General features: G+C 57.4%; 3 protein-coding genes across 3 annotated transcripts; 2 read left to right on the top strand and 1 right to left on the bottom strand.

Moving 5' to 3' along the window:
- Nucleotides 1-7,919: 7,919 nt before the first annotated feature.
- Nucleotides 7,920-15,098, bottom strand: NOL9 (nucleolar protein 9). The gene is given in 13 exon segments (XM_035557812.2): nucleotides 7,920-8,249; nucleotides 8,570-8,703; nucleotides 9,450-9,627; nucleotides 9,976-10,087; nucleotides 10,967-11,255; nucleotides 11,438-11,599; nucleotides 12,373-12,470; nucleotides 13,215-13,311; nucleotides 13,870-14,008; nucleotides 14,254-14,381; nucleotides 14,583-14,700; nucleotides 14,702-14,809; nucleotides 14,892-15,098. Coding segments are annotated over 13 exon segments (1,899 nt in total). The 3' UTR covers nucleotides 7,920-8,120.
- Nucleotides 15,099-15,212: 114 nt separating this feature from the next.
- Nucleotides 15,213-20,391, top strand: TAS1R1 (taste 1 receptor member 1). Its single transcript, XM_050714974.1, has 6 exons — nucleotides 15,213-15,367; nucleotides 15,585-15,891; nucleotides 16,310-17,098; nucleotides 17,676-17,888; nucleotides 18,269-18,389; nucleotides 19,463-20,391. Exons 1-6 carry the CDS (start codon nucleotides 15,213-15,215, stop codon nucleotides 20,389-20,391), a joined length of 2,514 nt encoding a protein of 837 aa, XP_050570931.1.
- Nucleotides 20,392-20,494: 103 nt separating this feature from the next.
- On the top strand, nucleotides 20,495-26,851 carry ZBTB48 (zinc finger and BTB domain containing 48). Its single transcript, XM_035557804.1, is given in 10 exon segments — nucleotides 20,495-20,905; nucleotides 20,907-21,247; nucleotides 22,204-22,315; nucleotides 22,795-22,887; nucleotides 23,356-23,442; nucleotides 23,924-24,078; nucleotides 24,704-24,840; nucleotides 25,275-25,439; nucleotides 25,623-25,711; nucleotides 26,055-26,851. Coding segments are annotated over 10 exon segments (1,887 nt in total). The 3' UTR covers nucleotides 26,352-26,851.
- Nucleotides 26,852-27,180: the final 329 nt, after the last annotated feature.

Raw genomic sequence — 27,180 nt, 5'->3', positions numbered from 1 at the left:
CCACAACCCGTACAGGAGGATGGGTCCCTGACAGCAAGGGCCCACCTTTTGGGCACAGGGCAGAGAGTGGAAGCTGGCAGCCCAGCTGGGGACAAACCATCTCCTGAGCTGGTGAGCAGTGGCAGCCTCTGATAACGCCCTGGCTGCCCAAGCCCCCATAACCCCATGCCCAAAACCCAGCACTGCGCCTGCTGCAGAAGGGCAGCGAGCACCCTGCGCTGCCCCGGCAGTGTCAGGACCCGCTGACTCCTGCCCCAAAGCGTGGGGCTGCTGCTCTGGGCGTGCAGTGTCCCGGGGGGCTGCTGGCTGCCCACAGGAGTGCACAGCACCCCTGAAACACGGGGCCAGGCGGGCCTGGGATGGCTCGCTGGCGGGAGAGGGCAGCCAGGAGCTGCCCCTGGGATGGGGACGGAGGCGCCAGGCACTGCCAGCGATGACGCACGCTGCTCTCCCCAAACTCCCACTGCTGCAAACTCAGGAATGGGCCCAAAGCCCCAAACCTTCCCTAATATGGAGATTTATTTCCTGACGGGCGGCAGCGCCGGGACAGCCGCAGCACAGACCGGAGCCCCAAGGTGCCGGGGGTGCGGCTGACCCCAGCAGCACGGCCCCAGCCGGGGCACGGGACATCACCCTGCACCCGCTTCCCACGCCAGGCACGGGCCAGGGCTGCGAGGGCAGTGCTGGGAGTGCTAAATCCGCCGCTCGCCAGCCCCCAAAGGGGCTTATGAGCTGCTTTAAGTCCTAACAGTTAAATCGGCCTTTGGGACAAATCCTATTTTGAAGGCTTTTGTTATATGTCGCATCTAATAGTTTAAAAATAACAGACTGCGGGCGGCTCACGGCAGACCGGCGGGCACCAGGTCCTGAAGCGAGCGCCCTCCTGCAGGGCAGCTGGGGATGGGGACAGGGATGGTGGCTGTGCCGGGGGCTCCCGCGGGACGCCTGGGCTGGGTGTGCTCGTCCCGCGCGGAGCCGTGGCAGGGCTTGGCGCAGGCAGGGCACAGCAGCCCCAGCCCCAGGAGCTCATCTGGGGCTTCCCCGCCGCTCCCCACAGCCGATCCCTCTGCATCCCTCCTGCCAACAAAAACAGCTTCTGCCCCGGCCCCAGCGGGACGGGCTCGCGGCCAAGGCCGGGTTAGGTTTAGTCTGTGGAAAAGCTGCTGCCTCCTGCCCTGTTGGGGCGGGGGAGCCGGGGCTGCCGGCAGCCGCCCTGTGTCGAGACCCACGAGGCTGCAGCTTCCCCCGGCTCCGCTCTCAGGACCCGTCACGGCAGCTCCGGGGAGCCCGCGAGGTGCTGGGGCGCGCGCAGGCGCCGGGTCCCCACGAGGCAAGGCACCCAGCAGGGTGAGGGCTGTGTTTGCCCTCCCCTCTGCCTGCCCAGGGGCACCCCCACGGGGACCCCGCGGGCACCCACAGGCAGGGCCGGGCCCGGTGCTCGTGGGAGAGGACGGGAGCACCGCGGCTGCCGTGGGGCCCCGCTGCCCACGCGCCGGCCCCGCGCCGCGGGAGCACAATGGGCGCTCTGTCCCCGCTGCCGCCCCGCAGCACCCGCTGGGCTGCTCCAGCCCCTCCTCTGCCGCCCCGCCACCATTATCATTTCACTTGACCTATTATGAATAATAACGGAAACAAATAAGAAATTCTTTCATGCCAGTGAGGGGAAGTTTTCCAAACTCACTGAAATTGTGAGGACGGGCACAGCAGCCTGCAGTGCTGGGATGCAGCCGCAGCATCCTGCCCATGGGCAGCCCCCTGCTGTCCCCTCGCGGGGACACGCTGCCCACCGGCACGGCTGAAGCACGCACGGCTTTATCCAAACACTGACCGCAGCAGCGGGAGCTCACGCACGTGGCAGGACCTTAAGTATGCCGCAGAGGAGCTCATTGATAGGTGCATATAGAGGGAGCCCCCGGTATCTGGCAGAAGCAGGAGGGTGCCCGGGTCCCCACGGGCACTCCCAGGGCCAGGGGAGGGATCCCGCTGCCATCAGCTCCTCTCCCCCTGCTCCTGCTGGTTCGTCGCGCCCGGCTCTCCCGGTGACTCCTGCTGACGGTCAGGGTAGGAGAGCAAGGCAAGGCGGTCACCGCACACACCACGGTCACTCGCTGTTTCAGATGTCTTTTGCGCCGGGAGGAAGCGGTGCAGCCGCGTGCAGGTGCTGGTGCAGGGACGGCTCGCCAGGCGCTCCCCAGCCGCACCCGCAGCATCCCCGTTCCTGCTGCTGACCCCAGCTGGAGCCTCCCCTGCCGTCCCCTGGACACACCAGTTCCTCTCCCTTTTTGCAGGGGTTAGAGGGTTTTCATCAAGCCCATCGCCGCAGCCACGCACTCCTCCAGCCCCCGCGACCTACCCGCCAGCTCCTCTGTGATGTCCAGGCTGGAGCTCCAGGAGAAGCGCTCCACCGCCCCGTACTCCAGTCCTGCCAGTGCGGGGGGCAGAGTCCCCAGCTCGTACGCGCCCCGCTTCTTCCAGTACAGGAACATCCTAGGGCCACGGCCTGGGGGCCGGGGTGGCCGGCGCCGCTGCCCTCACTGCCGGGTGCCAGGGGGGGCTGGCTCGGCCGGCCCCACAGAGCCGTGCCCACGGCGCCTGCCCCGCCGGGGCCACCGGTGGGACTAGCCGGGGGGGCCCGGCTCCGGCTTTAAGAGCAGGTCCCGCTCTCCGGACAAGCGGAGCATTCATCTCGTGAGCTGGGAGCTCTGGGGTGGCGGAGGGTGCTGCTGGAGGCTGCCCAATGCCCCGCGCACGGGGCGCACAAAGGCCCTTTCTTCAGCCTCCTACAGACATTGCACAAATTTCACTTTCCGCCGTCTATGAAAGAAATTCGGCTGAGGAGACAAGACACGCTTGTGATTAAAATAATCGGCATGAAGAGCGGGGCTGTTCGGTAGCTGTGCCGTCGGAGAGCTGGGGGGAGGAATGCTGCGGGAAGCAGGGGGCGAGCGCCGCGGCTCGACGGGGCCCCGCCGGCCGGGGCAGAGCCGCTTTGCCCGCACCAGGCGTCGCCCCGGAGAGCGGCTCGGTTCACGGGGAGCCGACGGCAGCAGCGCCCGGGCGGGCACGGCGAGGACGGGACCGTGAGCAGGCGCTGCTGAGCCCGTGCAGCTGCCAGCACCGCTCCCGCTCCAGCTCTCCACCCCGCGCAGACACCTGGTTGTGATTCAAGTTTTAAGATCGTGGCAGAACTTTGTTCCAGCTTTCCCCTGGCTCACACAATGGAATTTTCCCCCTAAATCTGAGCGAGCAGAAAAGTGCTGGGCTTAAAACCTCCCACAGGCGGCGTGCACAGACGGCACCTTTCCCCCTGCACCCCCAGCAGGAGCCCCGGTGGTGGTGGTGCTCAGCTCCCCTACTGAGGCACCAGCAGGTGACGAGGAGGAGACGGGGCTGGGGCCAAACCCGGGCAAGCCCCCCAGCCCCTTCTTGACCGACCCTCGGACAATTCCCAGCCTCTCTGTGGGACGCTGGGGTGTGCAACTCTGCCCTTGCAGTGAGCTTCCCCCCTGGCCTCTTGCCCCAGGCCTGTTATTGTAGGTTTGTCTACATCAAAATGCATTTTCCATATGTTGACTTGGCCTCCATAGAGGCTAAATCCTCATCAATTAAATCTATCCATGCAAATTGTGAATTTCTTTTTTTTTTTTTTTTTTTTTTTTGCTTTTAAGACCTCTCTTGGTTGGTTTAGCCACTGTCAGCTTGGGATATAAATTCAGCCCTAGAAAGGTTTATGGAAAATACCTGTGCAGGAAGGGTGAGCAGCAGCTGAACAAAACTGCAGTGAGCAGGAGAACTGAGAGGAGCTGTGGGCCAGTGCAGGAGCACTTTGTGCCTGGTTGCTTCCTTGCTGGGCTGCTGCCACCACCAGGTCAGCAGCACCTGGGGCACACGTTGGGCCAGGACCAGCTGCACTGCTGGGTTTGTGACACTGAGCCCAAAGGAGGGGACCTCAACACGAGAAATGGGCTCAGGGAACACGGCTGGTGTGAGCACAGCTGTGGTGGTGCCCCAGGGGGACGAGGGATGGATGCCAGCCCCGAGCACCCGTCCTGTCCATTTGTGCTCGCCTTCCTGGCTGCTGCGTGCCCCTGCATCGCAGGGACTGCCCTGGGCACAGACAGTAAAAGCAGCTTGGCCAAGTAACAGATGAGGGTTGCTGCTGAATTTCTCTAGCCCCTGGCCACGTCTGCAGAGCCACCGCCACCAGCAGGCCCTCGGCCTCACACCCGCAGCAGCGCGAGCTTTGTGCTTGGCCTGCTGAGTGGGACTCCCCTTCTTCCCAGGGGAGCACGCAGAGCGGCAAGCGTCTGCTGCACCAGGAGCCTGGAAAGCCTCTCTGGGGACTGCGGGGGGGAAGGGAGAGGAGAAAACACGGCGGGGGCAGCGCACCCCCCGGCGCAGCTGCTGCTCACCCAGAAGTGACGCCTGCCCCTACGGAGGGGATGTGCCCACAGAGCCGGCCCAGGGCTACGGGGCCCGACCCGCGCGCTGCCTGGGGAAGGGCCGGCAGGGCTGGATCCTGCCAGCAGTGACACAAACTGCCGCCCAGTTAAATCCCTAGAGCAGAACTTCATCAACATTGAAATGACTCTACCCACCAGTCCCGAGGAACGAGTTCAAACACCATTGTTTCCTCCCTGGCAAGCTCTCCCCCAGCACTGGTGCTGCTGGCTGCGGCAGCCTCCGCTGACACCGAGGCAGGCACAGATGCATGGACCAGGAGACAAGTTTCATTTTTCTCCTTTTTTTTGCAAGGAGGACAGGCACTGAGACCTGCACTGCACAAAACTCTCCCTAAAATAGGAAAAAAACTGCACGGAAAGATCAGCCAGGCTAAGACAATTCCAGCCCCAAAATCCATCATCATCAACACCGTCTTCTTTGAGTACCACATGCTCAGCATAGTTCTGCTGTTTCTAGGCACCCTTTGCCAGAAAAGGTAGCCAGAACTAAAGAAAATCATTGCTGGTATGTTAGCAGATTAAAAAAAAAACACGGATCCTGTTGTATTTAGCACACTATTGATACTTTAAGTGCCAAATAATCAATTTCCTATTGATTACAACACTTTTGTATCAAAACACAGAAGGTGGCTCACAGAAAGCCACTCCTGAAACTAACTTGAGCTTTTGTAGTGGGGAAAGAAAGTGTGACTGATATCCATGGTGTGCCCCCATCCGTGGCGAGAAGGGGGCCTGCGCCTCTCCGTTTACCTGCTGAGGATTTAGGAGGAGCAGCAGGGAGAAGCAGGTGGCCCTCAGCCAGCCCACGCGAGGCGAGCAAGGCAAAGACAAGGCTGGTGAGAACGTGAACTCCAGAGAAGGAGAGAGTGGTATTTAGCACATATCCAAACAGATGCTGCGAGAAGAGAAGGAATGAATAATGGAAAACTCCAGAGTCCTGTAAAAGTTTCCTAACGGCATGCCCCACTGCACCGGGAGCTGTCCCTGAGCGCCGCGCCGGACCCTTTACTGACCGACGCTCACCAGAGCCCACCCCGGGGAGCAGGGCGTGCAGCGGGCGGCCAGGCCCTCCCCACCAGGCCCTTCCCGGCCCCCTCAGACATTCCCATCTGTAAATCGCAGCTGACAGGATTCAGCTCCGCCACCTGCTGTGGCTCTGACTGTGGGTATGGTGTGGCGGAGCCCGGCAGGCTGTGCCGGGGGCATTACGCGCCCACGTTCGCTATGGCGGCGCCCCCAGAAGAGCACGTTTTAAGGCTGTCCAAGCACTACACGCCATTTCACTGGAAACCGCCCGTTTCCCACACTGAGGGCTAAACTAAATGCTGGAACTGGTGGGAAGATGCACACAACGCCGGCATTCACTGCTGCAGCGTCGAGCGGCCACCTCAGCGCGTGGGGGCAGGCGGCGGGCAGCACCCCAGCAGGGCCCAGGCTCGAGCGGCGCCCGTTCTCCACGTGCTGCTCGACGGCCTCGGCGGGCTGAAGGCCCCCGATCCCGGGCCCCTGTGCGGCTCTGGGCACTTGGAGCTCCGGGCACCCGGCGGTCCCCGTGCCAGGTGCGGGAGCCCCGCGGGGCTGGGGTGCGCTGGGCTCCCCCCGGCCCACGCCAGGACGGGGGCGCAGCCGCAGCCCCCCCGCACTCCCGGGTCAGCGATCGCGGCCGGCAGAACGCGGCCACCCCGCTGCCGGGGCTGGGGGCGCCCCAGAGGGGGCTGCAGCCCGCGCCCCGCCGGTGCCCCCCCCCGTCCCTCCGGTCCCGTCCCCCCCGCGCTACTCACGCGTCGCCCGGCGCAGGTTGAGCCAGCTGCGGGGGGGGGACCCGCGCTTGGCCGCCGCGGAGCTCATGGATGGGGCCGCCAGGGGGCTGCTCGGCCGGCCCCGAGGGGGGCTCCCTCCACCCGCGCCCCCCAGCCCGGCCCCGCTCCGCACCGGGCCCGCAGCCGCCGCGGCGGGGGGCGGAGGCGCGGCCGCGCCGCTCCGCCCCGGCCCGGCCCCGCCGCACCTCTCCCAGCGCCGCTGCCCGGGGCCGGGCCCCCCCGCTCGTTCTCGCCGCCGTGCAGGGGAGGCCCCCGCCAGGCCCGGGGGGCTCGGGGCCGGGTCCGGTCCGAGCTCTGACGCCCTGCGAGGCAGCGACGCCGCGCGGAGCCCTCCAGCTCCCGGCCCCCCCCGTGAAGCGAGCTCCTTTGTTTGATCCGTGCGCTTACAGGTACAGCTCTAGAGCGTTAGGCGATCTCCTAGCAGCCAGGTAAAAGCATTTTCCGTGGATTGCTCAGCCCCAGCGGCAGGCAGCCCGCACCCCTCCCGCAGGAGCTGCCCGCAGCCAGCGGGGCCCTGAGGACCTGCGGAGGGCACCGGGCTCGCTGCACAGCCGGACACGGGCACTCCTGGGGACGGGGCCAAGGGCATCGCTTAAATAACCAGACGGGGCTGCAGGCAACGCCACACCGCAGCACCAGAAACCCCGGCCAGAAGGGAGGTTGTCTTCACAGTTATAGATCCATTAAACGCCCAGCTCTCCCGTTACCTATTTAGAAAAGGTGTTCCCAAACAGGTCCTCAGCTTAGCCCAGGATTCTTACTCACCCCTGTGTGACTGCCCCCAAACTCATCTTCACTCAAGCTCAAATTGCTGCCCCCAAAAAAAGGTGAGAAAAAAAAAACGACAAACAAAGCCAAAGCTCCTCTAGTCCTTCACTGGGTGAGACTTAAATGAGACCGAGTGCATTGCTGTCCTATGCAGCACAGGGGTAACACATTCCTCTCCCCTTCCAGCCCAGTTTACCTTCTACTCATTCCACAATGCCTTTAGAAAGAGATGGATGATACAGTCACATCAGAAGCAGAGCTCTCCTCAGGTGTATACCCAAGGCATTTAATCTGTCACAACAGGGTGCAGAGCCAGAGCAAACTAAGGTGGAAAAAAGCACGATCACTGGCCACAGTGATGCGAGGTAGCACATCTGCTCCTCCAGGTTTCTGAGGCGCATGCACCTTCCTTATGTACCGAGTGGTTTCAACAGGATGGCTGACTACACCTGCCCTTTTCCCCAAAGCTGGGTTAACAAAACACTTACCGCCCGAGACCTGAGCGAACTTGGACAGCCCCTCCCTCCTTCCCACCAGCATCAGCACTTCCTACCGCACTGCCACCCCACCTGCAGCCCGTGAGGAAGCACTATGCTCAGCAACAGTTCAGGAGACAACTGGTATGAGAACAGTGCAAGCTCTTAAAGTTGTGAGTAAAACTAACTTACAGTTACTGTGGAGTTATATGTGCACCCACCTGCTGTAGCGCATCAATTCTCTGAAATCTAGAGTTAGCTTAAGGCTAGACTTCAGTCAGGAGAATCACTTCATGCTACAAGCTACTACTTTAAGTAAGGAAGAGCTTCTGATAACCACCCACAGCCATGTCCAAGTCAGGGCAGGCTTTGGAAAAATTCAAACCAAACCACCGTTTTTAACGTATTTATTACAAAACACCAAAATACATACTGAAAATATAAAGCATTATTAAAAATTGACATGTTTTAGTATCTACACACTGGAAACTTGTTCCGGGTCTCTTGGAGCTGTGGTAGCCAGTGCTTCTGGAACTACACTTGCCTCTTGCCATATAAAACAAATCCTGCAGTCAGAGGCCCTAAAGGCTTCATCAAGTGTAATCACACTGGTAAGTATACTCCCTCTTCTTGAAACGCTTCTTCTTTTTCAGCTTCCCAGACCCCAGAATGTTGTAGTTATATTCAGATGTGACATAAGGGATCTCTCCCTCAATTCCTTCCTGGAAAAAACAAAAATAGGAACAACTTTATGGACCTGTACCTCCAACTGAACTGAAAACACCTTCCTTTAAACAGACTAACAAGAATTTAATGGGGGAAGAGGAGAAAGCTATCACTGAACCTATACTCTGATATCTGAAAAACAACAAGAACGTTATCTCAGTTGGTTTTATGCATTAAGGGCAGTTTCCTACAGGTATGACCACCTGCTAATGCCCAGACTGCTCTGGACACACATAAGCCTCAAAAGTAAGAAAATGGAAAATCTGCCAGCAAGCCTAACCCTTTTTTCCCCACCCTCTTCCCAAGCAACTCCTACCTGGCTCACAAGAACGCAGTTTGGAATAGCAATATTTCCAAGTAACAGACAATTCACTAGTCTCAGGTTCTCGGGAGGCACCGGTGTTAAGACATGATAAAGTTTCTTCTCCATCTCAACCCCTCGGACAATTCCTAAAAAGTACATAGAAAGTTCAGTCCTAACTCCACCAAATCACTTCACACTGTATAACTGAATATGGCTGAAGCTCTTTGGACAAGTAGCTTTTCCAGAACCAAGAAAGGGATTCAAGACATCTTGAGAAAAATAACCCTGCACTTCTGTATCCCACTTTTCCAACATCTCCGCGTACGTAAGAGCGCCTAACATCTCAAAATACCTATCCTTGTTCCTTGTTATGTTCCTACAGAAACTCAAGGTAGCTCCTCAAAATCGGAACTGAGTCTTCACAGCAAACATCAGTACTTAGAGAAATCTTTGCATGTTTCAGGCCACAAACACTACAGTTGCAGCTCTGTTTAGAGAAAGGAAAACATTCCCCCCCACCAGCTGTGAAATAACAAGTCCCACAGACAGCTAAAGAATTTTGTATAAGCCATTTGGAATCTTCTATTGAAAACATGAATCCAAAAAGTGAGTAATTTGTCAAGCTGTGAAAGACCAAGTAAGAGAAGCCAGCTACAGAAGATGCTGCTTAGTGACATTCTCCTTAACTGCTACCACAAGTTACAGAGAAGTGAAGGACTTGAAGCACAGCTTGTAATAGAAGACAAAACATGTTTTTGATTGTTCTTAAATCAAATCCTACTTTTCCATTTGTTTTTGATGGAATTATCTACTCTACTCTTTCCATCCTGCAATATACCTGTCAAAACATGACACGTGAGAACATAGCTTAAGGTTTCCCAGGCTCACGTACCGAAGCCAAGGCAATCACAGACCGGTGTCTGTGTCAGCAAGACTGGCCCATCCGTTTGGCATCTGATTTCGTCTGGTATCCTGCAGAGCCCGACCCAGCTGGCATTCACTGCATACATGATATTGGTAGGAGCAACATCAGTATGAATAACCCTGAGTGCAACAGCATTAAAAGGTACCTGATGGGAAAGAAAAAGAACTGTTTCATTAGCTCAATGTAAGTTTGGTTTGAGTTCAGAGATAATTCTAAGTACACAAAACCTGAGCCACCTCTCTACAGACAGATTATCTCAAAATACAGTTCCAACAGTAACAACTGAACACATGGAAAACGTGCCATACTGATATGTCAACAAAAACCTCATGTTTAAACACACTGATCAGCTTTTTACCTTAAATTACAGAAAATTTTCCGTTCTCTGGAAAAAAAAAAAAAAAAACAAACCTCAAAGTACAAGCAGAACTAAATTAAGTTGCTAAGAATTAGAGTCCCTGCAACATCAAGTCTTTCAGAAATGCTCATTTACCTGGTATGGCACAAAACTATGCAGCGGAAGTACTGATCCTATGTCTGGAGGCTGCAGCTGACCAAGGTAACCTAGTATTGACATGTCACGTAAGATGCTGCTATGTACTCGCCTGGAAAGATAACCACAACAAATCAAGAAAAGACAGCACGCATACAAAGCAATTCAGCCAGATAACCCCCAGACATTCCTGAGTACACCATGCAGAATTAGCTACTATTTCATACAAGTTAAGTTTTTAAAACATGAATCTTTGAAAATTTAGAGCCATATTTTTGTTACCTCTAAGGAATCACAGGATTTTAGGGCATTTTGAAGAGGCACAAGTAACCAAATGTAGCTTTAAAAAAAAAAAAAAAAACAACAAAACCCACAAAAACAAAGAAACAGAAGTCTTATTAGAGAACATTTTCCTTCTCCAACCTTGATATTCATACAGCTGTGAGACAGAATAGTATGCTTGCTTTCTTAAATAGCTCTTCAGGGAAAGCTGACTCAACAGAAAGCATTTAAAATGGGCAGCAAAGAGTCAAGGTCCAGGAAATCATGCCTTTCAAAAATGTAAGCAAATTGACTTGAAATGCCAGAGAAATTAACATGACCATCTAGGTCTGTTAGAAATAGGCAAGGAACTTCCCAATTAGGGGAAAAAAAAAAAAAAAAAAAGACAGTATTCTGTATGCATAAAGTATGCCCAGTGTAAAAGTCCAAATAACTTATAGCAGACACTGGAAGCAGTGTATGGAGGAACAGCTCCCCCCCCCCCCCCCCCCAAAAAAAAAAAAAAACTGAAAAAATCCCTCAACCACCTCCCACCAAAACAACAACACCACAACAGGCAAACTTATCAAGAGACAATAAACCTTATAGCATCTGAACAATTTAACGGGGGCACTGAAGGCCTATGCAAGAGTTCTGTCGTTAATTTACTGTCAGGGCTAAGCATACTTTTATTAAGCAAATTAACCACCACACAGCACTTACTACTTACGCTTCACCTGCAACCCCAGCTCGAGGGAATTCCGGATGGATATAGAGCAGTTTATAGTCAGGAACTGATGCATCTTCCTCCCCTTCAGAGGACTTCCAGCTCTCTGCTGCGCTCAGATTCATCTGCTTGCTCTTGGCTTGCTGTTTGCCTTTGGTATACAGGCCAGGAGCGAGATGAACGTACTCAGGGGTGAGTGGAGCCATGGCTTTCCAGTCATACACATCCATCTGAACAACGTGAGTGGGCGATAACAGCCGAATCATATCGGTCAGAAGCAGCAAACCCTCACCTTTAGGAAGCAGAGAAAACTTGATTATTGCCACCATGCAGAGAAGTCTCAGTGCTGTTATGGAAGACTGACAATAGCTCAAGTGCAGTCAACTGTTACTTTCTTATTCTAGACTCTCTAGGAAGTGTAGAAGTATACTGCTTAGGTTCACCATCTCTTCAGAATAGATTCATCATGTTTACCTTTTACCCAGCCCATAGTGTTGATGACTAAAGGCACTTCCTTCTTGTAGGAGTTGAACACATACTTCACAACATCGATGTATCTTTCTGTGTCCTGCTCACAACTAGTCTGTCCATAATACACCATCTTACGTGGAGTTTGCTGATGAGTGAATGGTGGACCTGAAAATAAGAACAAGCCTCTAATACTTCCAGTAATTCAAATGCAAACCCCTATTCCTACTAAGTACCTACAAGCAATCCCTTTTGAAATAAACTGTCTTCTTTTAGCATTTTAAGAGTCATTCTTGTATAGTCTGCACCTACAGAGGAACTTGTTTTGCAAGACTCCATGCAATTTTTTTTAAAGTATTATTTATTTGTTCATGAGTTCTAAAAATTCACAATCTCCTATGACAAGCTATCCAAAAAGCAAACCGCTCTGATAGTATCTTTTATAGACATGGACCCAAATTCACAAAACCACAAATACTAACAGTTTCTCTGGCTATAGGGTTTTTTTGTTTGCTTGTTTTTTTTTCCCCCCTCCAGTGAGGACAGCCCCTGATCTATATGGATCTACTTGTCATTTCTCAAACTAATTATACCTGCAGACACTAATAACTAAGACAAGTTTTCCCAAAGCGACCCTACAAATCCGAAAGGTTGAAAATCCACTTTGACACGTCACAACCTGTTCCACTGGCTTATAGACACAAATCTTCCCTTTAAAATACAGGGGAAGAAAAACAAGGGAGAATGGCTCCATGTTATTTATCAAGATTTTCACATGGAGCTTACACAACCCTAGCAAGAAAACTTTTATAGGCTTTTATTCTTTACACGCACCTTCAGTAGATGTGGCAACTTCCCCTAAAGTACAGTCCCTACTCAAGAAGCACCTTCTGGGAATTAAAGATGTTTCTGGCAACTGTTGAAAACAGCAAAGCACGTACCAAGAAACGGCTCTGTTACGTTGCTTAAAGACACGCATCCAGGCGGCGTAAATTCTGTTTGACCTATGTCACATTCCATATATTCAACAGAGGGAAGGCTGCAGTGAAAGAAGCCCATATATTAGCATCCACTAGAAGAAAAAGGACATGACTTTGAATACATCAGAAGCACAATCCGATTTTGCTCCAGGTCATCAAAATTAAACTAAACAGTCAAACCACCACTTGCTTGTGCCCTTCCCTCACTTGAGCAAATGCTAAGCAAGAACTTAAATGGCTCAGCTACACCACACTTTATATTATATGCTTGTATGACAATAGCTTCACACCTATCCAGTCTTAAGAGTAACTAGAACAATAAATCAGAAGTGGTGCTAATCAGTGTACCACCTCTCACATATGAACTGGGCACTCTGAGATCAGCTATTTGAGATTTATGAACTCTGTAATCCTTATTTTAAGCATGCAACGGCCAAGATAATAAGCTTCTACACCTTGTTCTGCCAAGAATCTTGAAACAATAACAAGTCATAACCTTTTGTGTATTTTTAAGTGTTATAAATCTCAATTCATTACTAAACCCTGTTTGGTGTCCAAATAGTTCATATAGTCCAAGTTGCTGTTAGTAGTATTTCAACAGAAATATTTCAGTATGCAGCTTTTCTGCAAGATTACAGAAAAGACAAGAAAACAGAAAACTAGGCTTTTTTTTGTTTGTTTTCAAAAGAAAATATACAGTTTCCAGTGAAAACAACATTTTTAAGTATCTTGGCAGGTAGTTTTCTTCTTCTCTTAAATCACATGCAGTACTTAAAGAGCCACAGAACGTGAAAAAAACTCACTGATTCAGTAACAGATTAATCAGGTATCTGTTAAATGTTGACTTCCCAATGCTTTTTGGACCACACACCATAATGATAGGTACACCTTCATCTTCCGCTGGGGGAAAAGAAAAGCACACTCTGAAAGAAGCTGACAGTGAGTTATTCTGAAGTGCCCTATTTACATAAATTTGTGAAAGAAAACAAGTTGCCAAACCTACAGAATCTGTGGTCTGACTATGATGTATTTTAGTAAAAAAAAAAAATCCTTTAAAGAGCAGTATGTTAAGCTTATCAATATAAAGGGAAGAGGCTCCTAGAAGGAGGAGAAAGCTCTAATACTACAACCCAGTTGGTATTAATTCCAATTGCTCATGATATTTTTAATGTTGTTAGATAAAGAAGTACATGTTTTTCTACCCACTAGGAAGAGCAAAACCAAGGAGTTTTGACATCAAATTGAGAAATATCTTTATACCACTGAAGTGCTTATCTAGCAGTAGAGACATAAACCCAATCAAGGTGATGTATAAACTCAAGTTACACACTATTTCGAGAAGAATATGACCTTTAATCAGTTCCTTCTAAAATGCACTCTTCCCCATAATTACGACTTATGAAAAACTCTGTTTGCTTTTTTCTAGCACTAAAACTCTGGCAAGTGCATGCTACTCACCACAACATGCTTGTATTAGCTCCTCCAGGGCTAGGAACATGCTCTCTGACACCAGCAGTCCATTATCAGGGCTACATTTCACGATACCAACGGATGCCAGAACTGCGTCCTCCGTTGTGAAGCTAGACTCTTCCTTTTTCTATTGGAGAGCAGAAAAAAAGGTTGGGAAGACATGCGTAAAGCCATACAGATGCATACTCTGTGCTGCTGAGTACTGACAGGACTGCTGCAGGCACGCTAAGTGGGGCAGCCCCTGCACGTGCTGGCTCCTCTCGCTCCGCAAGATGCCCGTTTTGGTGAAGGAGCAGCAAAGGCAGCGTAACCCAGCCCTGCCGCGACGGGTGCCCGGGAGGAGCACGCAGCGCGGTGCCCTCCGGGACTCACCTGGGCCTCGAAGAGCCGTGAGAGCGGCGGGAGGCTGAGCAGGAACCGCGTCACCGGCGTGTCCAGGTGCTCCAGCAGCACCACGGCGCACTCGGGCGAGAACCGCGCCATCACCTTCACCCGCGCCTCTGCGGAGGAAGAGCGGGGCCCTCAGCCAACGCGAAATGGCGGCCGGGCCCCGCACGCCACGCGAAATGGCGGCCGCCCCGCACCGCATCTCCCCGCACGCCACGCGAAATGGCGGCCGCCCCGTCCCGTCCCGCACGCGAAATGGCGGCCGCCCGGAGCGGCCCGCGGGCCCCCAGCCCCCGGCCCCGGCTCCCACTCACGGCGGCGGACGCGGTGCGCTCGCATGGCGGCGCGGGCGGCGGCGCGGAGCTGGCGGGGGTCGGCGGCGGGCGGGCGGGCGGCGGGCAGCGCCTCCAGGGCGAGGGCGCAGTGGGTGGGGCGGCGAGAAGACCGGCAGCCCCGGCTGGTGCGAGCCGATGGCGAAGCCCAGGACGCGGACGGCGCCGTACAGGCAGCTCAGGCGGCACTTCCCGGTGAAGGTCAGCGCCTGCGGGGAGACGGCGTGAGACGGCGGCCCCGGCCCCGGCCCCGGCCCCGTCCCCCTCCCGTCCCGGCCGGACGCTGCCCACCTGCTGCGGCGCCAGGAGCAGCACGGCGGCGCCCTCCGCCGCCTCCACAGCCGCCAGGCCCGCGTCGGCCGGCGGCACCATGCCGGCGCGGACGAAGGAGGCGGCGAACTCGCGCCAGGCCGCCTCGGAGCGGCCCCCGCGGGCGGCGGCGGTGCGGGCCGTGGCCCGGCGGGGGCGGCGGGCCGGGGGGCCCCGCCGAGCGGGCATGGCCGCCGCAGCGCTCCGCCGCCTCCCGCCCCTCTCGCGAGAGCCGCGCCCCGCCCCGCCCGCCCCGCGCCCTTAAGAGGCGCCGCCCGGGCCCGGCAGCGCCCCCGCCCCGCCATGCGCCCGCCCGCGCTGCTCTGCCTCGGAGCCTGCCTCGGCGCCGCCGCCGCCTTCTTCAGCCGCGACGGCGACTACCGCCTGGCCGGGCTCTTCCAGCTCCACGGGCTCGCGCCGCGGGTCGCCGCCCGCCCGCTCGTGGACGACTGCGACGAGTGAGTGCCCGGGGGGGTCCCGGGGGCAGGCGGCGGCGGCGAACGGGGCTCGGAGCCCCGCGGTGAGCCCCGCGGTGCTCCGCTGGCAGCCCGCCGCGCGGCCGCGTCCCCTCCCGCTGCTCCGTGCGCCCCGGCCGCTCGCAGGGCACAGGCACGGTGACACGGGGCGGCTCGCCTCCGGTACGCGGGGTACAAGAATACGTTTGTGTTTGCGCAGTGCTGCTGCCTTCAAGAGCCACGGCTACCAACTCTTCCAGACCATGCGGTTCGCCCTGGAGGAGATAAACAACTCCAGCTCCCTCCTCCCCAACGTCACCTTGGGCTACGAGATCTACGACACCTGCTCCGAGTCTGCCAACATATACGCGACGCTGCGCGCCCTCGTCCAGAAGGGGCGACACGACATTGAGATGCTCCACGCCTTCCAGCACTACGAGCCCACGGCTGTGGCTGTCATTGGGCCTGACAGCACCCAGCTGGCCCTCACCACGGCCGCTATCCTGGGCGTCTTCCTTGTGCCAGAGGTGAGCTTTGCTCCCTCGCAGCAGCAACAAGTGCTGCGGGGGGGTGTCTGTAGTAGCCAAAGGAAAGAGCTCCAGAGTGCTGATGGTGTGAGGGAGAAGTGGGCTTGGGGCTGAGGAGGAGATGGGCAGAGGAACAACCTCAGCTGCCAGTGCAGCCCCTCTGCCCCCGCAGGACCTGGCTGCAGCATTGGCTGGGCACGAAGAGCTGACAGGCAGGAACCATGCCCAGCTCCCTGGCTTTCAGGGGCTTCTCTTGTGGCAGTGCATGGCAGAACATTTTCCAGGCCTGCTGCCTCCCCAGCTCTAACTCCCTTCAAAAGACCTGCTGCTCGTGGAGATTCCCCCTACCACAGCAGCAGATCCTCCTTGTGTGTCACTGCCTGGGGAGGGCAACCCCTTCTCCTGGCTTCCTTTGCAGATCAGTTATGAAGCCTCCTTGGAGAAACTGAGCCTGAAGCGGTTCTACCCCTCGTTCTTGCGCACCATCCCCAGCGATGAGCAGCAAGTGAAAGCCATTGCACTGCTGCTGCAAAGCTTCAAGTGGACTTGGGTTGCTCTGCTGGGCAGTGACAACGCCTACGGCAGGGATGGGCTAAATGCCCTCTATGATCTGCTGGTCGCAAGTGACGTGTGTGTTGCCTACCGAGGCATCATCCCCACGAACAAGGACGCCAGCAGCCCAGAGCTCCACAGGCTGGTCGGAATCCTCATGGACATCAGGGTCAATGTCACTGTTGTCTTCTCCAACATAAACAGTGCCCGGCCTTTCTTTGAGGTGGTGGTGCAGAAGAACATCACAGGCATGGTGTGGGTGGCCTCTGAAGACTGGTCTTTGGCCCAAAACATCTGGCAAGTGCCTGGCATCCAAAATATCGGCTCTGTGATTGGGATGTCAGTTGAGCAGGCAGAGTCTACAATGCTGGAACGCCTTGAATCTTGGAAATATGCAGAAGAACGCGCTGCGTCTGAAAGTGCTGGCAGCACGGGGGCAGGTGGGGAAAACAGAAGTAGCAGCAGCGAGAGTACCTGGCCGAACTGCACCCAGCAGTGCCCAGGATGCCACCTGCTCGCCACTGCCCCCAACATATACGACGCTCAGGCCTCTAACAACGTGTACTCAGCTGTGTACGCAGTGGCCCACGGTCTCCATGACCTGCTGGGCTGTGCCTCGGGGGTGTGCAGCAAAGACAGAGTCTATCCCTGGCAGGTAAGAGCAAGGTGAAGAAGGATCTTCTTCCCCCTGCAGTGTGGATTTTCCCCCTGTGCTCAGGGGTTTTCCATCAGCGTGGGAGGCTCATCTCCAAGCAGAAGACAGCAGGGCTGTTCTGGCAGCTAAGGCACTATGACAGCACTTGGGACTCTTGAGTCCCCTGCACTGCTCATGGCTGTAAGTCTCTTGGTCTCTGGCCACGTGGGACAGGCACAGATCCTCTTGCAAAGGCTCTCCCTTAACTGATGTCTCTAGCCGTGTGAGACTGCTTTCAGCCTTCCCTCTCTCTGGTCACTACACGGTTGCTGCCTTGTGGGCTTCAGCTGCTTGTGACAGGCAAAGCAGCCTGAGTGCAGACCTGCACTTTAGATCATTCCTGTTTCTCAGCCACTAGCCCCTTTAAGAAACCTGGAAGAGACTGTCTGCCACTGGAGGCATGCTGGTTGTTGGGGAATATTTGAGAGGAGGCAGAGCGGAGCAGGTGACCTCCAGTACATCTCTCTCTGCTGACAAGACTCTCCTCAGTGGGAATCTTGTCATCAGGATCAACTCTGCTCTTACTCTTGTTTTACAGCTCCTACAAAAAATCAAGCAGGTAAACTTCAGCCTGCACAACAGCCAGATCTGTTTTGATGCCAATGGGAACATTCATAAAGGTTACGACATCATCATGTGGAATTGGAGCGGCCTGAGCTGGGCTTTTGATGTGGTCGGAACTTTCACTGTGAACCCTGACAGGCTGCTCCTTAACCGCAGCAAAATCCTGTGGCATACAAAAGATCACCAGGTACCGTTCTGCATCCACATCTTGTTTATTGTGTACTGGCAAGCTAATTACATCCCAACACCAGTTCCTGGGTATTTTTCCATTACAGGACAAATATAAGGGCAGATGGAGGCAGTATGCAGGGAGGGTACAGGGGGCGATTCGCGTTCTTAGTAGTGCCTTTCATCCTTCCAGAAAATAAGCAGGGTATGTGCTAAAAGGCTCCCAACTCCTACTTTTACCTTCAAACAACCTAATTTTCCCACTATCTCTGGAAAAAGGACAACAGCAAGCTGCCCGGTGGCTGCCCGTCCTGGGCTGCTGTCTGTCCTCTTGCCTGCCCCGTTCACACTGCCCAGCAGGTGCCTCCACCTGCCTGATCGCCGCTGTGCTCCCCGCAGGCTCCCATCTCCATGTGCTCCCAGCCCTGTGCCGCTGGGGAGAAGAGGCTGCAGCAGAACCGCCACAGGTGTTGCTTCAGCTGCATGGCCTGTCCAGCAGGGACCTTCCTGAACAGAACGGGTCAGTAAACTCTCTTGGCAGTTTCTGCCTCCCCTTCCTGCTCAGCTCCTCTACCCGCACCCTTCCTCCTCATCTCATCACCTCCTTGCTGCTGTCTTACCCTTCTCCTGCCCCCAGCCCCAGCAGCTACCTCTTTTCTCTCATGCTCTTTACCCCTCTTTTCTATCAATCTTTTTTCCTCCATGTGGCCAGTAAAAACCTCTGAGCTCACCTAAATGCGGTCAGTCTGACTTCCCTGTTTGCTTACTTGTGGGTATGCAAAGCCTACACCCTGCTCTCAGCCCCATGCTTTCCGGGGGATGCTGCCAACAGGTTGTCCAGCACAGTCAAATAAATAACTAGCGGGGACAGTGCCAGCAGAGCCCCTTCCTTTGCAGAAAGGGAACAAGGGACACCTGGCTTGACAGCTGTTTCCTGCACCGCATCCTCCAGGAGGGAAATTGAGCCCGGTGTTGCCTTTGTGCCCTGGATTGCACTCACCATTGTGGTCACCAGCAGCTCCCACATCCTCAGGGCGTATGGAAATGTTCCCTTCCTGGGACCGGCAGCAGGGATGCCCTGCCTCGTTAGCCACCATGATAAACCACTTGCCAGCACGTGCTCCTGGTCCCTGGGCAGCCTTAGTCTGCATTTGCACTGAGGGTGACAGAAATGGCCAGCTCTGACTAACAGTGGGAGCAGGGAACCCCTAAAGACCCCAATCTGCATTCCTCATCCTGTGGCCAGGCCTGCAGGAGAGCTGCTGCAGACCCTTCCCTGCCTCGGCAGGTCACTGCTGCGTGCAGGAGCCCCTTCCCCTCCTGCAGCCCGTGCTCCCCTAAGCCTTGTCCCACCTGGCAGCGGACTTTTGGGAAGTCCTCTGGGGGAGCTTTTGGGAAAAGAGCCCTCGCTGCTCCTGCAGGCTCAGAAGCACCTGAGGGGAAGGAGCGGGACCGGAGGGGAGGGCAGCTCTAGCAGGCAGCCGGGGGTGCGGGGCACCGCGAGGTCAGGGTGCTCCCCCAGGGCAGGTCACTTACCGGGGCCCGTGGCGCGCAGCGCGGCTCAGCCGCTGTCCGGGCGCGTGTCTCCTCCAGACCTCTACGCCTGCCAGGCCTGCGGGGCGGACGAGTGGTCCCCGGCGAGCAGCGAGGTTTGCTTCAACCGCACCGTGGAGTTCCTGTCCTGGGCCGAGCCGCTCTCCTGGGCGCTGCTGACCCCCGTCGCGCTGCTCCTGCTGCTCCTGGCCGCGCTGGCCGCGCTCTTCGCCCGGCACGCCTCCACGCCGGTGGTCAGGGCGGCGGGCGGGCGGCTCTGCTTCCTCATGCTGGGCTCCCTGGCCTGCGCCTGCGGCAGCCTCCTCTGCTACTTCGGGGCGCCCACGCGGCCCTGCTGCCTGCTGCGCCTCCCGCTCTTCGCCGTCAGCTTCGCCGTCTTCCTCTCGAGCGTGGCCACGCGCTGCCTGCGGCTCGTCGCCATCTTCAAGCTGCGCGGCCGCTGCCCGCGGCTCCGCCGGGCCTGCCTGCGGCGCGGCGCCCCGGCGCTCCTCATCGCGGCCGGCGCGGCGGCGCAGGCGTCGCTGTGCCTGGCGGCGGCGGTCACCGCCCCCCCGGGGCCGCGCGGGCGCCGCGACGCGGCGGCGGAGCGCCCGGCGCTCGAGTGCGGCGGGGGCGGCGCGGCGGGCGCCGCGGCCGCGGCCTTCAACGTGGCGCTGAGCGGCGGCTGCTTCGCGCTGAGCTACGCGGGCAAGGACCTGCCCGCCGGCTACAACGAGGCGCGCTGCCTGACCTGCGGCCTGCTGCTGCACCTCGCCTGCGCCGCCGCCGCGCTCTGCACGCAGGGCGCCTTCCGCGGCCGCTCGGCGGCGGCGGCGGCCGTGCTGGGCGCGCTGGGCACGCTGGCGCCGCCGCTGGCCGGGTACTTCGTGCCGCGCGCCCTCGCCCTGCTGCTGCGCCCGCGCCTCAACACGGCCGCGCACTTCCGCGGCGCCATCGGCAGCTACGCGCGGCGCCGCGCCGCCCGCTGACCGCCCCGCCCCGCCCCGCCCCGCCCCGCGTCACGTCCGCCCCGCCCCGCCCCGCCCCGGCCCGGCCCGGCGGCGGCGCGCGGGCCCCGGCGGCGGCGCGGCCATGGCGGGCGCGGCGGCGGCGCACAGCGTGCGGGTGCTGCGCGAGCTGAACCGGCAGCGCGCCGCGGGGCAGTTCTGCGACGCCACGCTGGGCGTGGGCGGCCGCCAGTTCCGCGCGCACTGGCCGGTGCTCGCCAGCTGCTCGCGCTTCTTCCGCGGCGTGGGCGGCGGCGGCGGCGCGGGGCCGGTGCCGCTGCCCGAGGGCCTGGCCGACACCTTCCAGCTGCTGCTCGACTTCTTCTACACCGGCCGCCTGGCGCTCACGGCGCACAACCGCGCGCGCCTGCTGGCGGCCGCCGAGCAGCTGGGCGTGCCCGACGCCGTGGCGCTGTGCCGGGCCTTCCGCCCCGCCGCCGACCGGCACCGGCCCCGCCGCGCCCCCGGCGCCGCCCCCGCGACGAGCGGACGGCGCGGCCGCGGCGCCCCCCGAGCCCGGCGGCGAGGCGGTGCGTGAGGGGACCGCGGGGAGCGGGGCGGCCGCGGGAGGCGCCCTGACCGCCGGCGTTCCCCCGCAGGCCTCCCCCGCGGCGGCGGCGGCGGCGGCGGGCGGCGGGCAGGGGCGCGGCGGCGGCGAGGCGCTCCCCGGGAGGAAGGCCCCGCGCGGCAAGAAGAAGCCCCCCGCGGGGGCGGCGGCGGCGGCGGCGGTGCCCGAGGCGGGGCTGGCGGGGAGCAGGAAGGGCACCGCGGCGCCGGCCGAGTGCCCCACGTGCCACAAAACGTTCCTCAGCAAATACTACCTGAAGGTGCACAACAGGTGAACGCTCCGCCGTGGCTCTGCTTCCTTCCGTGCGCGCGGGGCTCGGGGGGGGCTCGGGGGGCGCCGGCACCGCCCGGCCCCGCGGGCGCTTCCCCGGGGTGCGGTGGGGTGAACTCGCTGCGGGACGGGGCGCCCCGGCTGCCCCCGGGCTGACGCGTGAGGTCCCGTGAGGTCCCTGCCCCGTGGGGAGCTGCGTGTCCCCCGGCCCTGCCGAGACCCCGGGCTGCGCGTGTCCTCCAGACACGGGTGGGATTCGCACACGACCGAAACGCTGCGGTTAAAACCCCCGCGGCTGCCCCAGGCTTCTGCTGCCAAGGGCCTGATCCTGCGCAGCTCAGAAAGCACAGGGCAAAGGTGCTTAGGAGCCCTTCCAGGGGACCCGATGGCTGCGGGTGGATGATGGTGAAGGCGCAGAGGAGCTGCCAACTCCTGCGGCTTCAGGCAAGAGTCCGTACATTAAGCTGTCAACTCCTGGGCTTCCAAAATTCGTGTTTGGGGGAACCGACGCGGGCTGTGGGGGCTGCACCTGCAACAAGCAGGGTGCTGGTCAGAGCGGTCAGAGCGTGCTCTGGCGTGCTGGTGCTTTTGGGTGCCGCAGGATCAGCAAAACGGGTAACAGGAGGCTTTCCGAGGGTGCTCTCCAGCCCCTGGAGATGGCTGTGTGAGTGCTGGCACTGCGGGAGGCTGTAAGAGCTTTGTTGTTCAGCCCTCCCCACGCACAAGCAGCTGCTTCAGACACCGAAACAGAGGCAGCTGGTGAGGCCTGCAGCTGTGGGGCAGCGGTGGCAACAAGCGGATTTCTTGCCAGTCTCCTTGTTGAGCACAAATGCCGGAGCCCACAGACCCGCAAGCGCAGCTCGATCTTGTGCAGCCTCTTCCTAACCCAGGCCAGGGGAGCAGAGCTCTGCTGTCGGACCGGCAGTAACAGAGGCTCTTTGTTTGTGTGTCCCCAGGAAACACACTGGAGAGAAGCCCTTTGAGTGTTCCAAGTGTGGTAAATGTTATTTCAGAAAAGAAAATCTCCTAGAACACGAAGCCAGAAACTGCATGAACCGATCTGAGCAGGTACGCCCCTGAAGCTGCACCGGTCTCTTAGAGGGCAGGAGGTGGCTGCTGCTGGAGCAGGTGCTGCTTTGCAGAAGCAGAATTTGAGCCTGTCCAGCTGCAGTCCAAATCACTCTCAGCTGCTGAACAAAACCTGATCTTCTTGCTACCGTGCAGCACATGTGCTGCACGTGGGTTCCCCAGAGCATCGTGAAAGTCCACTCTGGGTGAGGATGGCAGCAGCTTCTGTTCGTGGTACGCCACTTCACCATAACCTGGTATTTTAGTGGCTTTTGCATTTTTTTCAAGCATATGAGAATACTCTTTGCACTGCAGAAAGTTTGTGTTCCCAGAGGGCGGGTTAAGCACAAAACCGAGGCATGGTGCCGCAATGGCAACCAGGGGTCTGACTCGCTGGGCTGGCTGCTGGCTTTGTGTCTGACTCAGCCTCATTCTTTCCTGGCCTGTGCAGAAGCTGATGCTTTCCCTGTCCCTTGCAGGTTTTCACGTGCTCGGTCTGCCAAGAGGTATTCAAGAGGCGGATGGAGCTGCGGCTGCACATGGTGTCGCACACCGGGGAGATGCCCTATAAGGTCAGCAGCGCCTGCCTCTGGCATTCCTTTGAATAGCTGCTGCAGCTTGGTGCTGGAGGGAGCCGGAGCAGGCGTGCCTTTCTATTCTGGGCAGCCTGGCCCTGCCGGCAGGTGCTGCACTGGGGGTTGTGTCGCAGCAGTGACTTCGCTGTGTATGCGGGCCATGGCCCGTGGCTCTGCATGGGGATGGCTTTTCTCGCCAGCGCCTGCCTTTCCCCTCGTCCCTGACCTGATCACCGGGTCCCTTCCCTGTCAGCCGTCAGTTGTCTCGAGCAGCAGCAGGCGCGTTCCCATCTCTGAGCTGGTGCAGGCTTTCGGGGCGCGCTGGAGCCAGGCAGCTTCTCCTGTGGCCCTGCTCCTTAGGTTTCTGCAGCCTTACCCGCAGATTTGTGTTCTGCACCAGAACCCATCCCACCGCAGTCACCGCTCAGGAGGTGGCTGGAAGCTAACTCTGCTCTTGTCTTGCAGTGCTCCTCCTGTGCGCAGCAGTTCATGCAGAAGAAGGACCTGCAGAGCCACATGATAAAGTTGCATGGCGCCCCAAAGCCCCACGCGGTAAGGGGAGCAAGCTGGCACAAGGTGGAGCGAGTGGAGGCGGTGCTTCTTAATGCGTTCCCTGCAGTAGGAGTACTGTAGAGGTTGTGAGGGGATCACCCTGCAGTTAGGCCCAGGTTAGAGAACGGTGCCCATTGTCCGCTCTGGCTCTGCTAAGTGAGGCAGGGAGTTACGAAGTGGAAATGTTTTGTTTTGTTTTTTTTTGGGGGGGTGGGGGTGGGTAAAGGAGCAACCCTCGTGGCTTTCTTGGCTGATAGACCCAAGTACTGACCAGCGTTTCACTTTCGGCAGGCTGTCTCATCCCATTAGGCATCTCAGCTGGGGTTGCTGCAACAGCTGCAGGGAGGGCCCCAACACACAGTGGGATGTGTCGTGCACGGCACGCTTGGTGCTGGGAGGGGAGCGGGTCTGTTCTGGATGCGGAGCTGTGAGCTGCGTGTGGGCAAGCTGCCTAACCCTGAGCTCTCCTGTGGACTTGCAGTGTTCGACTTGCTCCAAGTGCTTTCTGTCTCGGACAGAGCTACGTTTGCACGAGGCGTTCAAGCACCGGGGAGAGAAGCTGTTTGTCTGTGAGGAGTGCGGACACAGAGCCTCAAGTCGCAACGGCTTGCAGATGCACATCAAGGCCAAGCACAGGTATGACATGACCCGTTCCTTCCTGTGTGCCACCACTGAACTCCTGCCCCCGAGGCCCCAGCTGGGTGGGTGCTGGGGAGCCTCCCGCAGCGTCTGCAAGGTGCGTTAGTGGTGCTTGCCACCCTCCTCCAGCTTTCCTGGAGGCGGTGTGCTGCAGGTCCTGCCAGAAATTTGGTAAGGGGCCAACCTTCAGTCCTGCTTTCTTCTAAAAGAAGTCCGTACTGTCTGCACTTCCTCCGAGTGTGTGACTGTAGTAATTAATACAGGTGATGACTGAAGCCCATCAGCTGTCCTGCTGCCTGGCTCGTTCCTGTTCTCAAAGGGACGAGCGTGCATCAGCAGCTGCTCTCCACACTTGCCCTTGGTGTTGTTCCCTGGGCTGGTTATGATGCCTGAGGAGCAGGAGGCACCAGCTCTGCACTTCAGGAGCCTGTGCTTGCAGGAGAGAATTTGCGGGCCTCCAAAATAGTTTAGTTTGAGATGGGCTGAAGTGGGATTCAATTACAGTGCTCTGAGAGTTGTGACAGCTACCTTCAGGGACCGAAGTCAAAGGCAGAGGTAAAGGTGACCGTACTCCAGCTGGGGCCTGCCTCGGAGGGCTCAGCTGTGTGTCCCCTGCCCGCAGGAACGAGCGCCCCTATGTTTGTGAGTTCTGCCATCACGCCTTCACACAGAAAGCCAACCTCAACATGCACCTGCGCACGCACACCGGTGAGAAGCCCTTCCAGTGCCACCTCTGCGGCAAGACCTTCAGGACACAAGGTACCCCCTGGGCACACAGCACTGCGTCCCTGCGGCCCCAGTCCTACCTCACAGCAGCCGCCTTGGGGTTTGCAGTGCTGAGCACCACGCTCCTGCAGGTATCTGGGACTTCTGGAAGCAGCTGTGCTGAGAAACCTCTGCTTCCCCTCCAGAACAAAGCATGCTCTTGTGTGCGTGGGATAATGCTTCAGGAAGGAGTATTGCCTGTATTTTTCTTACTCCCACAGCACAAAAAGGGGAAGACAGTGGTGAATTTTCCACAGTAATGGTTAGCTTAGACTAGCAAACTGCTGCTTATGCCCCTTTTAAGCATTCATAACTAGCCTGGCACAGAGCATACGTGGTCTCACCACAGTGTAGCCTGCGCCTGTGCCTGGATGGGGACACCCAGTGGACTGCTGACCTCCAGCTCTCTCTTCCCCTGCTCACGGCAGCAAGCCTGGACAAGCACAACCGGACCCACACAGGGGAGCGCCCCTTTAGCTGTGAGTTCTGCGACCAGAGGTTCACGGAGAAGGGGCCCCTCCTGAGGCACATCGCCAGCCGGCACCAGGAGGGGAGGCCCCACTTCTGCCAGATCTGTGGGAAAACGTTCAAAGGTACCTCGTGCTTAGAGGTGTGCTTTGGCGCATCTGTCACGGGCCGCGCTCCTTCCGTGTCTCGAGATGGCACTGCTGTGTGGCGCTGCTGCAGCAGTGCTTCACACCGCATGCCTGCAGCTGCTCTGCTGGCACGTGCTGCTGGCAGGGCCGCCCTGAACTGCTGCTTCCTTCTCTTCCCAGCGATTGAGCAGCTGCGTGTCCACGTCCGCAGGCACAAGGGAGTGAGGAAGTTCGAGTGCACCGAGTGCGGCTACAAGTTCACGCGGCAGGTGGGACGTCCTGGTTCTAGGGACATCTGTGACACTCTGCGTGCCTGATCAGGGCACGCACGTCAGGGGTTGCTCCTCTGCAGTGACACAAGCAGATTCCCACTTTGTAAGAAGGCTTTTTCGGGAAGCGTGCACCCCACTTGAGGGAGAGCTGTGTGCTCTTGGGGCTTTGGGCAGTGCTGGCAGCACAGGAGGGTGTGGTGGTTGAGCAAGGCCCCTCACAGACCTGGCAGGCCCATGGGGTGGGAGAGTTTTGCTGTGCCCCTTTCCCCCCCCCCCAAGAGAAGCACGGCGCCCTGTGGGTGAGCTGGCCCTCACCAGGTCAGTCCTTTCTGTTTCACAGGCTCACTTGAGGCGCCACATGGAGATTCACGACCGCGTGGAGAACTACAACCCCCGGCAGCGGAAGCTGCGAAACCTGATCATCGAGGACGAGAAGGCGGTGGTGGTGGCCCTGCAGCCGCCCCAGGAGCTGGAGGTGGGCTCAGCCGAGGTCATTGTGGAGTCCCTGTCCCACGGCTCCCTGCCTGAGGAGATCCCTGTGCAGAGACTCTGTTCAAACGAGAACTTCTCTACGGCGGATGTGATAGAGCAGTCACTAATAATAACAACAGCAATTCCTGATGACTGTGAAACATAGCGCGACTGCACGCATCCTTCCTACCAAACACAATAAAGTGTTAGGCTGGAGTGACTCTGCTACACTTGTTCTTTTCAGCCTCCAGGGGCTTCAAGTCCTACATCCAGCCCCTCTCCCTCCTCCTGTTTAAAGATCCTACCCCCAGGTCACAGGGAAAGTTTCTAATGAAGTGATAATTGGGTATCAAATTAAGAAGTATGAAGCTACTCGGAATGACTACTTAAATGTACATACATTGTATGAGATGGGATGTGATTGACAACTCCATACGTGTAATACTGTGAATTGCTTTTTAATGAGCTCTCATTCGTGACCAGAAGGGATAGCTGGCTCACCTCCCATTTCTACAGTGCTAGCTCTTACCTTGCTCCATTAGTTCTACGTTTGAGTCTGAATGCTCATGATTAAAGTTTACCTTCCGGAAGAGTGTGTGACTGCCCCTTTCCTTAAATGTGTGCTGAAAGGACTGTGTCCTCAATTAAATTTGTGCCTTATTTCTACTTGGTTCTGTCAAGCTTCTGCTACTTATTACTGTTTCTTTACTACATTAAAGGCATGGTGTGATCTTGTATCTTCTCACCATTCAGCTAATTTAGCTGTTACTCAGCTTGAAACAGTAGGATTAGCTCAAGGAAGTGGGTGATTCTCTAAGCTCCCGTTTTTAGATGTGGGGATTTATACTTGTAAGTAATAATTTTCTGAAATAACACAGTCCAGGGTTGCTGTCACATTGAAAGCCATTTCCCGAGTATTCCTGCAGGGTGGCAGTGGAATATTGTACTTGAAAACTGAGCACACACAAAGATTCATGTCCCACCCACCCCGAGTC

Source organism: Cygnus atratus, chromosome 21 (genome assembly GCF_013377495.2).
Source record: "Cygnus atratus isolate AKBS03 ecotype Queensland, Australia chromosome 21, CAtr_DNAZoo_HiC_assembly, whole genome shotgun sequence".
Lineage (NCBI taxonomy): Eukaryota > Metazoa > Chordata > Aves > Anseriformes > Anatidae > Cygnus > Cygnus atratus.
The sequence above is the reverse complement of the archived record's forward strand: the minus strand, read 5'-3'. Positions and strand labels throughout refer to the sequence as shown.

Bases quoted from the DNA above. Each gene is read 5' to 3' on its own strand.
- TAS1R1 (XM_050714974.1), top strand. From the start codon at position 15,213: ATGCGCCCGCCCGCGCTGCTCTGCCTCGGAGCCTGCCTCGGCGCCGCC. The intron at 15,368-15,584 runs GTGAGTGCCCGG...GTGTTTGCGCAG, and splicing joins CTCGTGGACGACTGCGACGA to TGCTGCTGCCTTCAAGAGCC. The intron at 15,892-16,309 runs GTGAGCTTTGCT...CTTCCTTTGCAG, and splicing joins GCGTCTTCCTTGTGCCAGAG to ATCAGTTATGAAGCCTCCTT.